The sequence below is a fragment of the Ranitomeya imitator genome, chromosome 4, assembly GCF_032444005.1.
Source record: "Ranitomeya imitator isolate aRanImi1 chromosome 4, aRanImi1.pri, whole genome shotgun sequence".
Classification (NCBI taxonomy): Eukaryota; Metazoa; Chordata; class Amphibia; order Anura; family Dendrobatidae; genus Ranitomeya; species Ranitomeya imitator.
Window position 1 is genome coordinate 18116313 of NC_091285.1, and position 15248 is coordinate 18131560.

At 43.3% G+C, this 15248-nt stretch overlaps 2 protein-coding genes across 12 annotated transcripts in view; one reads left to right on the plus strand and one right to left on the minus strand.

Moving 5' to 3' along the window:
• The window catches only part of DGKI (diacylglycerol kinase iota), a 269247-nt gene that overhangs the window by 13758 nt on the left and 240241 nt on the right, over nt 1-15248 (minus strand). The gene's annotated exons all lie outside the window — the stretch shown is intronic.
• On the plus strand, nt 1672-13096 carry LOC138675183 (uncharacterized). Of its 2 annotated transcripts, none has more exons than XM_069763214.1 (3): nt 1672-1790; nt 9318-10748; nt 12045-13096. In XM_069763214.1, the coding sequence occupies exons 2-3, from the start codon at nt 9342-9344 to the stop codon at nt 12045-12047; spliced, it is 1410 nt and encodes a 469-aa protein (XP_069619315.1). In that variant the 5' UTR covers nt 1672-1790; nt 9318-9341; the 3' UTR covers nt 12048-13096. The 2 variants fall into 2 exon arrangements, with proteins under 2 accessions (XP_069619315.1, XP_069619316.1); XM_069763215.1 differs by having other exon boundaries at nt 1699-1816.

A 15248-nucleotide genomic window follows, 5' to 3' on the forward strand; every position in this document is an offset into this window, starting at 1 on the left:
TGGCTGTCCCTCAAGGTTTGTGTTTCGGTTTGATCATGTCTTACATTGATGGAGTAAAATATAAATAACTTTTAATAGTATGATTAAAAAAGACTATATTTATCCACAATACTAATAAAACAGTATTAAATGTACAGAGTAGACCCTAGATCGAACTACAATGAGTCCTGCCTGGCAGTGGAGGTTGGCACCCTACTTTTCTGCGGTTGGCGCCCCCACTCCTCGACGGCTCGCCCTTACAAGCCCTATAAGGACCTATAATCAAAGAAAGGCTAAATAAGCCCTACTCATAATACCTAAAATGGTAACCTGCCTAACAGTGGAGGTAGACACCCTAATTTTCTGCGGTAGGCGCCCCCACTCAGCAGCGGCTAGCCCTAGGGTCCCTAATAATCCCTAAAATTTGGGATAGACAAAAAGATTTTGTCCCACAACCACCACCGATACCCGTAGAAGAGAAAAAAACCCAAAACAAAATAGAAAAAGTAACCTAAGCAAAAGAATATAAATAACGAAAAAGAGTGTACTGGCACTGTACTATACCAGTGTACCCTAGAGGGTAAACTAGGATGCTGTGATGTAGGAAAAATGTTACCCTCAAGGTAATGTACAATGGAATACCTTAACCCAAATACGGGTATACTGGGTGCAATAATATTTTTGTCCACAAAAAGAAACCCAGCACTTAAATAAAGTCCACTCTTGTTACACTATATAATATGCAAATGCTTGATGTAAGATGACAAATAGTGTATGTCCATAAATATGGCACAGCAACCATGACAAGGAATGGACAAGAGAGAGGAAAAAACCTCCAGGCAGCCAACAAAATAGGACCACAACCACCACTCGGTAATGATATGGTGAGGGCTCCTCAGAGTATATATAATGAGGATTCAAGGACTCCATCGTCCTGCTAGTGCAAATAGACAGTCAGAGTTATTTATCACCAGTGTACTCATCTTATCTGCTGAAGTTTCATGGTGTGGATCCAGCTGCTGCCAAAGATACTGAGCGGTTTCATGTAGATAAACATAACCAGCGTCTCTCAGACAGTCCCCAAGCAATGCCCGACGCGTTACCCCCCCATAGGGAATGGCGGGGGTTCATACACAGAATGAAGGTGCTGTTGCGGTGTCATTACATTGATGGAGCTATTTCTTTGGAAAATATATTGCGAAAATGTGACGCTTTACCAAAATGATGTAAAAATGTTCCCCTTTTAGGCTGTGTACTGTAATTATGAAAGTGATCTGCCAGCACATTATAAATACACAAAAAGGTAAAATAAAATAATAAGTGATAAAACAGCCTAAAAAAAACTAAGACCGTCTTCAAATTAGAAACATGGAGCACATATTTAGCGTCCTCATAGTCGTAACAATCAGTCAAAAGGGGCCAATAAAAGAAACCTTGGGGCGAAGGTTCGGGAACAATAATGGGCACTAAAATCGTGCCTGAAAACCTAAAAACTCCAGCAAGCTCATCCTACAAAAAAAGAAACTAAACAAACGACTTTTTACAGCTCTACTATCTACACAAAAGATATAAAAAAAGGTTTTGACGGTGGGGATGAGGGAAAGCAAAATTAAAACATTTTTCGGTCTCGGTAGCCAAAATTGTGTGCGACATTAAGGGGTTAAACATCTGATCTTGCATGGGAGGAAGCATGGGAGGAGCATTATGTGAAATACACAAAGCATTGTGGTTCCAGAACTGCGTAATAAAAGTCTTTGCACTTATATGCAACAGGACAGGAGAACACAGAGTGACCCCAGCAAAAAGAGAAGGTAAATAGCTGGGCCCTGCACCGCGGGTATGTAACCCTTAAGAAATGACTTCGTATGATGATCTTTTAATATATTATTTACTCAAGTTTTTAGTAATTTAAAGCAATCATCAGATGGTACAATCTGGTCAAAATGGTGCACGGGAGCGAGGCTGGGGCGGGTATCAGATCATCAAGGCATGTTTGCACTAATATGTAATGGGGTTTGTCGCTGTTATTTACCACATTAATATAAAAAATGTGCATAAAACTGGAGCACCCCTTTAAGGCCTCGAGTTCCAGCACGAACATCAGAGTCCGCGATCACAATAGATTACGGTGTAATACTGGGCATACATGTGCTAAGCTATAGGGATATATGGGCATATGTGATTTCATCGAGGTAAGAGTTAAACGTTCGCTTATAGACACGTACACATGAGCTCACAGAATGCACACCTGCTACATATAAGTGAGCACCATATACACACACACACACACTACACACCTGCAGAATCACACACTATGCATCCTAAGTACATGCACGGATACACACATGCGTTTACCCACTACATGCATGACCATGGACACACAACACCCAGATACCTGCACAATCAATAAGTACTATATATGCACCAACACATATGTCTACACAAACAAACCACATACACTGTATGTATACTCAGTACCTACATATAAGCACACAGATACATGCACCCCACGCACAATCACTACATATTGTGTAATCACATTCCATATTCACACACACACGCACTTTACAGTCAAGCGCAAATACACCTACATGCACACTTCACTTTCAGGCACACACATGCAGTTTATATCCATATACACATGCAGTTTACATTTATGCACAAACACGTGCACACTTGGCATTCATAAACACACAGAAACATATACATCTATAATATAATGGTAGGAGCGTCACTCTGTCCGAAGCCTTAATAGACTGCGCAAGCGCGACGCTCCTAGAGCTAGATTATAGACACAGTGTCCGTATTAAAAAAAAATGGCGCCGGAAAGTGCAGACTGCGCTGGCGCCGAAATCTGTGTCACAATCCCGCCCATATCACTTAGTTTCCACCCCCACTGTGTCCCCACGCCCCCTGATTCCAGCCCATAAATGTCCCCCTGCTCCCGGAATCAGGGGGCGTGGGAACACGGCGGACATGATCCCGCCTTCATGACGTTGCAGCAGATCATGCCACAGCAATTACTTACTTACGCCCCCTGATTCCGGCGCATGAATGTCCCCCTGCTCCCGGAATCGGCGCCTGCGCAGTCCGCGCTTTCCGGCGCCATTTTCTTGTGTGTCTTCCAGAAAATGGCGCCGGAAAGCGCGGACTGCGCATGCGAAGATTCTGGGAGCAGGGGGATATTTATGAGCCGGAGTCAGGGGGGCGTGGGGACACGGTGGACACGATCCCTCCCTCATGAGGTTGTGACAGTTCATGCCACAGCAATTACTTACTTACGCCCCCTGATTCCAGGGCATGAATGTCCCCCTGCTCCCGGTATCGGCGCCTGCGCAGTCTGCGCTTTCTGGTGCCATTTTCTTGGATACTGCAGTGTGTTTTCAAGACAATGGCACCGGAAAACACAGACTGCGCAGGCGCCAATTCAGGGAGCAGGGGGACATTTATGGGCTGGAATCAGGGGCCGTGGGGACACGGTGGACATGATCCCGCCCTCATGACGTTACTTACATACATCTGAAGAGACACTGCTGCGCGGACTGCGCAGGCGCCGATTACTGCGGCACAATCCCGCCCTCTCATGATGTCGTGGCATTTCTGCCCACAATAATGATTTCGTTAGAGATCTCAGGAGCATGTGTAAGAATATCTACACTATACAATACGTCACCAAAGCTACCAAATAACTTTCTAAAGAATATATAACACACGTCTGTGGAGCAAGGCAGCCACTTTCAACTCAATACCGCCACAGTGTCTGTTGCCATCACTGATTAAAGCGGGAGCAGGACGGGGACCATATACCAATATAAATGCTCGCCACCCGGGCGTAGAACGGGTTCAATAGCTAGTACATGCATACACACATATATGCACACTTCACATTCATACACACAGTTTACATTCATGCACACACACTTCACATTCATACAGTTTACATTCATGCACACACACATGCACACTCCACATTCATACACAGTTTACATTCATACGCACACAGATGCACACTTCACATTCATACACACAGTTTACATTCATGCACACACACATGCACACTCCACATTCATACACAGTTTACATTCATACGCACACAGATGCACACTTCACATTCATACAGTTTACATACATACACACACATACACATGCACACTTCAATCATACACACAGCTTACATACATGTGCACACACTTCACATTCATACACTCACACACACTTCACATTCATACACAGTTTACATTCATGCACACACACACACTTCACATTCATACACACAGTTTACATTCATGCACACACACACACACACACACACTTCACATTCATACACACACACACTTCACATTCATACACAGTTTACATTCATGCACACACACACACTTCACATTCATACACACAGTTTACATTCATGCACACACACACACACACTTCACATTCATACAGTTTACATTCATGCACACACATGCACACTCCACATTCATACACACAGTTTACATTCATGCACACACATGCACACTCCACATTCATACAGTTTACATTCATACGCACACAGATGCACACTTCACATTCATACAGTTTACATACATACACACACATACACATGCACACTTCAATCATACACACAGCTTACATACATGTGCACACACTTCACATTCATACACTCACACACACACTTTACATTCATACACAGTTTACATTCATGCACACACACATGCACACTTCACATTCATACACACAGTTTACATTCATGCACACACACACTTCACATTCACACAGTTTACATTCATGCACACACACATGCACACTTCACATTCATACACAGTTTACATACATACACACACATACACATGCACACTTCATTCATACACACAGTTTACATACATGTGCACACACACACACTTCACATTCATACACACAGTTTACATACATGCATACACACATGCCCAATACACATTCATACACAGTTTACATTCATGCACACACACATATGCACACGTCACATTCATACACACAGTTTACATTCATACACACACACATGTACACTTCACATTCACACACACATACACACAGTTTACTTTCATGCACTCACACACATGCACACTTCACATTCATACAGTTTACATTCATGCACACGCACACACACTTTACATTCATGCACACACTTTACATGCATGCACACACGCCAACTACAGATCAGCCAGAACACACATGGTATGCATTCTAAGTGAATAAATGCAAGCACACACACACACACACACACACACACACACACACACACACACACACATGCATACCCATAGATACAAAGCTGATGTGAACTTTTATATACGGTTTTTATTTTCAATAGTTTTCTATTTCATTTTTACCTATATATTTATATATATATAAATATATATTTATTTTTATATATTTTGAGCCCACATAGGGGATTTGCACAATTGCATCGGCGAAAGAAGAAACATCCCCATTCTCTCACCGCTTACATGCCGAGGTCACGACTTGGCAGGGCTTCTAGTGAGGAAGTGATGGAAGACAAACTTTAACCTCTTAAAGGGGTGGCGGGCTGATCTCACTCATTTATTTTTCCATCTTTTATCGAAATAATCAGTCGGATCAGAGAACTTTCCGAAGTTCCGACATAAAAATTTGGCTTTAAAACAGCTGCTAAAAAAATCACCAAAGTCCACCTAATTCAACAAAAATAAGCAAGTTATACCTTCCTTACAACAATCTAAATGTTAAACGTAAAAAAAAAATCTGGAAACAAAAATGAGTTCTGATGGCCAAAATTATATGTGTCGTTAAAGGGTTAAAAAAATAGGTTTTTTTTTTAGGCGGAAGGAAGTGTGGGAGGAAAAAAACAGATCCCCAGCTGCTCTGTATTAATCGTCTGTGCACCTGTGTGCAACAGGTCAGGAGAACAGAGGGTGGCCTCCAGCCAAGAGACCTGGGGAGGGGGCAAATTCAGATTTCTGCTGGGCTGGAGGATGTGGCGTGACTGCTAAAGCCTTAATATTCAGGTCTGTACACTTTCAGGAGCTATAAGGACACAGTATTATTTAAATTTTTTATGAGTTTATGAGCGTTTTTTTCCAACAGCTTTTACGGTTGTTTCCCGAGCGTTTCTCTGACAGTTTTGGCGCTCCTTGGTTGTTTACCCAGCTTTTCTCCAAAGATTTTGGCCTTCTTCAGTTGTTTCTGGACCGTTTTTCAGATGGTTTTAGCCTGCCTCGATAATTTCCTGAGCGTTTTTCCAATCATTTTGGCCCATCTCGGTCATTTTTATGGGTGTTTTTCCAAAGGTTTTGGTTCTCCTCGGTTGTTTCCTAAGTGTTTCTCCAACGGTTTTGGCCTTCATCGGGTGTTCCTGGACCATTTTTCCGACGGTTTTAGCCCGCCTCGGTAATTTCCTGAGTATTTTTCCAATGGTTTTGGCCCACCTCGGTTGTTTCACGAGTAATTTCCCCAACGGTTTTAGCTCACCACTGTAATTTTCTGACAATTTTTGCAACAATTTTGGCATGCCTCGGTTGTTACCTTAGTGTATCTCCAATGGTTTTGGCCTTCATAGGGTGTTTTTGGACCATTTTTCTGACGGTTTTAGCCCACCTCGGTAATTTCCTGAGTCCTTTTCCAATGGTTTTAGCTCACCTCGGTTGTTTCCCCAGTTTTTTCCCCAAAGGTTTTAGCTCACCACCGTCATTTTCTTTGACCGCTTTCCAACGGTTTTGGCATGCTTCGCTTGTTTCCTGAGTGTTTCTTCAATGGTTTTGACCTTCATCGGCTGTTTTTAGACTGTTTTTCTGGCGGTTTTAGCCCTCCTCGGTAATTTCCTGAGTATTTTTCCAATGGTTTTGGCCCACCTCGGTTGTTTCCCGAGTTTTTTCCCCAACGGTTTTAGCTCACCACCGTAATTTTCGTACAATTTTTCCAACGATTTTGGCATGCCTCGTGTGTTACCTGAGTGTGTCTCCAATGGTTTTGGCCTTCATCGGGTGTTTCTGGGCCATTTTTGTGAAAGAAATGGTTAATCTGAAATAAATAAAATATATTTCTCTGCAAAGGGTCAAGTATTATCATCCAAGTCTCCCTGAGTCCAGTTTCCCGTACATTCCATCTAGTAAAAGGTCAGTTATTCCGGGGGGAATGTCAATAGGTTGGGAGTTGATATCCTCTCAAGGATGTACATATGTTTTGCCCTCTTTACAGAATAACCTACATAGTTTAGCCAAATCCCTTGTTTACCAGGAATATGTACAAAACACCCCCGCATTCTATCTTGGGCATAAGTGACAAGCCGTCAAGTAATGTGTGTGTTTTTGCCAAGTGCGATGTAACCTATACTCCTTGTAACTTTTGGGCTATAAAAGAGGGCTCGTTCGGGATAATAAATAGAATACTTTGGAAAGACAACCTGCTGTCTGTCTCTCGGATTTATTTCTCCAAATTATAGGTGCCTATCAACAACGATACCTGAGGTTGGTTTCCATTAGAGAGAAAATCTCATCTCTAACATTTTTCAGACGGTTTTAGCCCGCCTCGGTAAGGCTACTTTCACACTAGCGTTAACTGCAATCCGTCACAATGCGTCGTTTTGCAGAAAAAACGCATCCTGCAAAAGTGCTTGCAGGATGCGTTTTTTCCCCATAGACTTGTATTGACGACGCATTGCGACGGATTGCCACACGTCGCATCCGTTGTGCTTTTGCGGACCGTCGGGAGCAAAAAACGCTACATGTAACGTTTTTTGCTCCTGACGGACCGCTTTTTCCGACCGCGCATGCGCGGCCGGAACTCCGCCCCCACCTCCCCGCACCTCACAATGGGGCAGCGGATGCGCCGGAGAAATGCATCCGCTGCCTCCGTTGTGCAATGCGTTAAACGCTAGCGTCGGAATCTCTCCCCGACACATTGCGACTGGGAGATTCCGACGCTAGTGTGAAAGTAGCCTAACTTCCTGAGTTTTTCTCCAATGGTTTTGGCCCGCCTCGGTTGTTTCCTGAGTTTTTCTTCCCAACGGTTTTAGCTTACCTCCGTCATTTTCTGACTGCTTCCTGACGGTTTTGGCATGCCTCGGTTGTTTCCTGAGTGTTTCTTCAATGGTTTTGGCCTTCATCGGCTGTTTTTGGAATGTTTTTCTGGCGGTTTTAGCTCACCTCGGTAATTTCCTAAGCGATTTTCCGACAGTTTTAGCCTGCCTTGACAATTTCCTGAGCGTTTTTCCAATGGTTTTTGCCCGCCTCGGTTGTTTCCTGAGCTTTTTTCCTAACGGTTTTAGCTCGCCTCTGTCATTTTCTGACAGTTTCTGACCACGGTAATTTCCCAACCATTTTTTTGTCTGTTTGCACCTGCTTTTCTAATTTCCTAAGCATTTTTCCAATGGTTTTGGCCCGCTTCGTTTGGTTCTTGAGCATTTCTCCAACAGTTCTAGCTTCCCACAGTCGTTTCCTGAGCATTTTACCCACGATGTTGGCCTGCCTCCGTCATTCCCTGAGCATTTCTCCAATGGTTTTGGCTCGCTTCGGTCATTTCTTGAGCGTTTCCTCAACTGTTTTTGCCCTTTGGTCTGTTTTTTTTGGGATGGTTTTCCCATGTTGTATACAACATGTTTTTTACTGTCGTTTTCTGGTCTTGAAGAAGAAACCGTCAGCTTTTTTATAAAGGTGAAAAATGATGGCAAAACGCTCCAAAAGACGACCTTTTGTCTTTTGAGCTTTCCCACTGACTTGCATAGTAAAGTACAGGGTGTCTTCGGAGCGGTCAGGTCACTTCTTTTAACAGTTTGCCGTTTTTTTAGAAACTTGAAATGGTTAAAAGACGTTTAGAAGCCTGAACAATGTGTCCTTTTTATATAGAAATGCTTATGTTGTTCATTGTTCTGTATGTGCACAAAACTCCTCGAAAAACTCCATCTGCACATAGCCCGGCAGGGTTTGTTGCTGATTATCCTCCCTATATTATAAACTGTATCTACTTATTGCATACCCTTTGTATCACGCCACATCGCGTACAATAATATCCCCTCAGTTTTTTTTTTCTAATCCAGGACAACTCTTCTAAGTATCAGAGAGTTAATCCCATAAAATAGGTTATCACTTGTGGATCAGTAGCTGGTCTTACCGCCGGGACCTCCACCGTTCTGATATTGCCCCATTGAAATAAGGGCCACCAGAGATAGCCCATTTTTGGCTTCTTTGAGTGGTCCCAGTGGTCAGACTCCTACCAATTTGCATGTTATCATCTATCCTAGGAATAGTACTTTTCTAATAAACTTAATAAAATAATAGGTGTAAAACTGTATATATTTTTTTTGTAATAAATATAATTCCATCTCTTCTTAGCAAAAAATCTCAACTTCCACCATTATGGATGCTCTAAAAAACTGGATACATGGGAAAAACTATCGTTCTTGGAGAAAGGTGCGAGACGAGTGGTACAAGGTCATATTTTCTAAATTTACTATCACCTGTAATTATTCTTCTCTGGAATACAAAAATTGGAACCCATGGAAGGTTTGGTGCGAATCATGGGAAGAGTTTCAGTCCTCCGAAGAAAAGCTTCCAAAATCTGATAAGCCCAGAGCCGCCGTGTTTTCGGAGATGTTTAACCTAGCCAAAATGACCAGTGGCAAGCTAGAAGAAGCGAAAGCCATGAGGATAGATCTGAGCCAGAAAATCCACGAGAACGAAAGTTTGAAAAACCAAAATTTCATCTTGGAGAAAAAATGTGCCGAGCTTCAAATGGAATTGAATATCAGAGAGAAGATGAGAGTCCAAAATCTGGAGAAGGAAGTCAACCTCACAACGGCACTGGAGGGTCGGGAGCAAATCTTGAAGCTACAGGTCAAACGCTTGGAAGACGAACTTTGCCAAGCCCGAGCCAAGTGTAACCAACTGGAGGAGACGATTTCGTCTTTTCAAAGGCAATTGGTGGAATATAATAAAAAAGGCAATTGCCAGATCATCATCAAAACTGACATGCATTGCGATCTTTACCCTAAAAGTAGCCAACCTTTTCCTTACAAACAACTGGAAAATGCTGAGGGAGAGAAATCGTTAGATCTAGAGTCCATTAAGAATATTGTCGAAAGGCTTGGACCGGTCACTAGACTCAATGTTTTCGATTGGCTGTGCAGCTGTGATGCAGAATACCGAATATGGGGATGGAGTGGAAAAGACTTTGAAAAAATCCTCCACCGGTGTATGAATTCGAGCATCTACTCTTCAATAACACCCATAACAAGAATGACTGAAATTTCTTGGTCCGAAATGTGCAAAGACATAGCCGAAAAGTTCATTCCTGATCTAGACGACTTGTTGGCCAATGAACGAATGAAGGAGGATGAGACCGTGTTGCAATATTTCAACCGCATGTGGATGATATATCGCTGCATCAGTCTCTTCTCATCCCGGGATGAACCCGAATATATAGAGGCCATCTGTGACGGCCTGCTCCCTCACTTGCGTGATTATGTCAAACAGTTCTGTGACGAGGATGAGGACTACATGGCCATCGAAGCATCAGCCCGTTCGGCTGAGTATTTGTGGTGGAAGTCGGAAAGTAAAGAAGAGGAACGCTATTGGGCGGTTCGGAGAGCGGGGCCCGGATGTCCTTCACGTACTACAATATGGAGGAGGTTGAAAGAGCATGGGGTTCCGCACAAAGAAATTGATGGTGCTACGTGGTGGGATCTCTTGGTGCGTCTGAGCAGATGTGAAGATCTTGGAACGAGAGGCAAGATAATTTGCCAAGAGTGTAGAAAAAAACCTAAGGTAACGTAAACCTAATGGTAACCAAAAACTTTGCAGATTTTTTTCTAAATTTAATCCTTCTAAATTATAAATCCTAGATCTCAGGATATAGGTTGTAAGTGCATAATAAAAACTGTCCGCATTATCTTGCATCCGGAAGTTCCTATAGAGACAATGTGGGCACCTGATTGTATCAGGAGAACCCTGAACATTATATAGATGATATGAATGGGCTACTAGGGAACACATGGGTACACCAAGTCCTCCAGAATGGGAGATGCCTTCTTTTTATATTAGGGTCTTCTGAACGAGGGACCACACGCTATGATGTCAATAGGACAAGAATTTACAATGTCTTCATTATGCCGGAGGGTCTGGACATCATTGTTATCACACTAATAGGTTCTCAGAACTTAAGTGGGCCTCTAAAGCATCATGATGTCATGAGGGCCTCCATATTATGGTGATGTCATGAGGGCCTTTATATTGTAGTGATGTCATGAGGGCCTCTATATTATAGTGATGTGATGAGAGCCTCTATATTATAGTGATGTCATAAGGACCTTTATATTATAGTGATGTCATCAGGGCCTCTGTATTATAGTGATATCATCAGGGTCTCTATATTGTAGCGATGTCATAAGGACCTTTATATTATAGTGATGTCATCAGGGCCTCCGTATTATAGTGATATCATCAGGGCCTCTATATTGTAGCGATGTCATGTGGGCCTCTATATTATAGTGATGTCTTCAGGGCCTTTATATTATGGTGTTGTCATGAGGGCCTCTATATTAGTGATGTCATGATGGCCTCTACATTATGGTGATGTCATGAGATCCTTTATAATGTGATGTCATGAGGGCCTCTATGTTATGGGGATGTCATGAGGGCCTCTATATTAGTGATGTCACGAGGGCCTCTATATTAGTGATGTCACGAGGGCCTCTATATTAGTAATGTCATGAGATCCTCTATAATGTGGTGATGTCATGAGGGCCTCTATGTTATGGGGATGTCATGAGGGCCTCTATATTAGTGATGTCACGAGGGCCTCTATATTAGTAATGTCATGAGATCCTCTATAATGTGGTGATGTCATGAGGACCAATATGTTATGGTGATGTCATGAGGGCCTCTATATTAGTGATGTCATGAGGGCCTCTATATTATAGTGATGTAATGAGATTCTCTATATTATGGTGATGTTATGAGGACCTATATTTTATAGGGATATCATCAGGGCCTCTATAATATGGTTTCCTTTGTCCCATATGACCATGTGAATAATTCTCATGTCTCATTATCGTTTTGCAGTGATTTCCCAGCTGACTTGCTGCTTTCAGGGACCTTCCAGAACAACAGAAGTCCCAGAATGACGTCTTGACCAACCTAATCAACTCTTCTTTAAAGAGATGCCAAAATGTCTCACGTCTACAGACCAAGTCTATGAGTCAAGTGCTAATAATAATAATAATACAAAAATATATCTTAGTCCCACCCTTTTGGCTAGGACCTGCCCCTCCAGCCACTCCCCACCAGAAGGAGGAGAGGAACCAATGCAAGATATGAGGGTGGTCCAACAATCAACCCCTGATTTTGACAAAGGTCTTCTTGTTTCCGGACCCCCGTCCTCTTTTCAGGTTCGGTGTAGCGTCCCTTTAAACTCTACACGGTGTTGTCTGTGTCATGGCGTTCCTGGCTCCTGAGCCATCTGACGGTAATAATAACCGACTAGGGAAACATCAGAGCCGTCCGATAGAGAGATAAATGAACCCATTGCTGAAAAACTATGAAGCATTGTGTCCCTTTGATCTTCCGTGTGTAATCTTTTTTTATTTCTTTTCACAATAATTGTTACAGGGATTCCTGCGTTTCTAATAAATCTCACAATATCTTATCTGTGCTCACATTGTTGGCTTGGCTCCCAGAACCAATCTGTTCCCGCTCGCCGGCTGACGGTACAATGAGGCTTTTACTGATTTTCCTTCGGCTAAAATTCTCTCTATTTTCTCTCGCTTGGTCTCTGCGGATGAGAACTTAGACGGTTTACATCCATGGACCTTGTTTCTAGCAATCTGATCATTACTCTTCAAGATACATTCCGCCAAAATGGGTGGGTGGGGCGAGGATGGGGTGTCATGTTGTCTTCGAGGAGCCTTAAAGAAGCCTTCAACGCCAACTCCAGGCGCCAATGGAAAATCTGTGGTCGCCCAACTATCACATGTCCTATGGGGACTTTTTGGCCAACTTCTTCACCCCCACTCGTGGTTTTGGTTTCATACTTGTAGACCCCCGTATAAGCTGTGCCTGTTTTATACCATATTTCTTGTATGTGATGCCTTCAATAAACCTTATGGTCTCGTAAATTGTGCAATTTTTCTAAACGTATACTTGTAATTTCAGGGGACTTTTCAGAATTAGGTGTCCTGTGTGTGTCGGTGAGGAATAACACAATTTTTGGCCATTATCTGACTCGTATCCTGTATTTTTTTCAGGTTTTCCCTTCTACATTGTTTTCTCCAGTTGTCTCTGAGCTGCTGGGTGTAGACTGGCTGCTATGATGTATCCCATGCACAGCACACACAGACATGAGGGATTCCTGTTTTCCCTTCTCCGTGTAGCTTATGTTCAGAAGAAGCAGCAGCATGGAGGACACTATACAGCAGTACTGAGAAGTGTAGCTGTGATTCCAGCACTGGGGTTAAATAAAACACTATAGCTTGTCTATGCGTCTCGCTCTGCTCCTTCCTCATCTCTGCATAGAGTTCAAAAGTCAGCTGTAATATGATCCCTTGTTTAGAGCAGTGCAACACCCATGCCGGCGTCCCTGCACGGCTACCCTTCTCCCTCCATGCAGGGATGCTGACATACTCATTGCCATGGCCACGCATTCACCTCCCTGTCGCTCAGCATGTCCTGGGTGTGCTCCTTACTTCCTGCTCCTGTGCACGCCGCACTCTGTTCTTGGCCCGTTATTGCCCGCATGCGGGCCACTGCTCATAAAGGTGCAATGCGCACACATTTTAAATGACCCCCACCAAAGGCTAGGAGGCATTTTGTATAAAAGGCACCCCCCCAGTAGGGAGGTGCCGAAACTACGTTAATTCATTAGGGTATTGGTTTACTAGTGAGTTGTTAGGTCTCCAGGTCTTTGTGCGACCAGGCCCTGAATCCGAATCCCTGGTCCGTGTGCGGCCAGTGCCTGAACCTATCCCCCTGGTCCTTGTGTGGCTAGTTCCTGAACTTGCCTACTCTGGTCCGTGTGCAGCCAGTGGCTGAACCTATCCCCCTGGTCCTTGTGTGGCTAGTTCCTAAACCTGCTCCCCCCGGTCCTTGTGCGGCTAGTTCCTGAACCTATCCCCCCGGTGCTAGTGCGGCTAGTACCCTGAATCCTGAAAACCTAATCCAGTGGTACCTGAACTCTGAAGACGCTCCAGCGGTACTCGAACCAGTGCAAGACATCTGTGTGTCTGAACGTGCACCTATCCTTGCATTCTGCATTGTCCGCACTGTTTTACCAGTTTCCAAATCCAGCCCTGCCTGTGACTCCGTGTCAGTGTCTGTTCTTCCAGAGGAGAAGCCTGAATGCAGCCCGAGTCCATGTCTGCGAACCTGACCCCTGGGGTGAACAGCTGCAGTACAGGGGACTGCCTGGGAGTGGTACCTAGTGGCTACCTGCAGCTCAAGTCTGACTCCACCATCAGGAGCTTCCGTGAAGACCAGATAGCCGCTTAGCTATGTCCCTCCTAGGCAAGCCCGACCCGGTGGCACAGTGGGTCGACCAACCATGTGCATGACAAACAAGACAGACTTTAGCACTAAATTATGAGTTCAAGTGGTAAGAGGAGGATGGGGGGAGAAGTAGCTCATATTTCTCCGCTAAAATGCATTTTATTAGCTTAAGCTACAGATTTATGCAAATTATCTCAAAATAACAGTGACCATTTAAGTCATTGTAGTTTAACAGTACAAAATATTGGACTTTTTAGACACCAAAGGCAGCTATTTTGTGGGTTGAACAAACCTAAGAAAAGCAGTCATCCAATTACAAAGACGGATTGCAATTCTTTAGTGGAACTGTAATGGGGTCTACATTAAAGCGTGAATGTAAACCCCACTACTGTCCCCCTTGGAACTGTATACAGTGATTAATTTTTTTTCTTTTTTTTTAGAAATAAACTATTACTTATCCTTTCCATACTACTAGAATTGTCATCTGTAGGTGAAAATCTCAAGGTACGGCAAGGAGCACAAGGTTTTACAGCTTCTCTGGATGACTTTGAGTAACAATGTATTCAGTGGGCACAACAACGGTGCAGCAGGGAAAATGTGTGGTTGTCTGCAACTTTCTCCAGGGATTAATGCTGATTACTTTAGTAGCTCAATTATTATACCCCATTCATTATATTGTTCAACAATTGCAGAATGATGATGCATCACATTCTGGTTTTCATAAGAAAACATTTCTACGTTGTATCAAATGGACCCAAGTTTTGTACAATAACGAACAACATTCTT

Excerpts from the sequence above, each read along its gene's own strand:
- LOC138675183 (XM_069763214.1), top strand. The coding sequence starts at position 9,342 with ATGGATGCTCTAAAAAACTGGATACATGGGAAAAACTATCGTTCTTGG.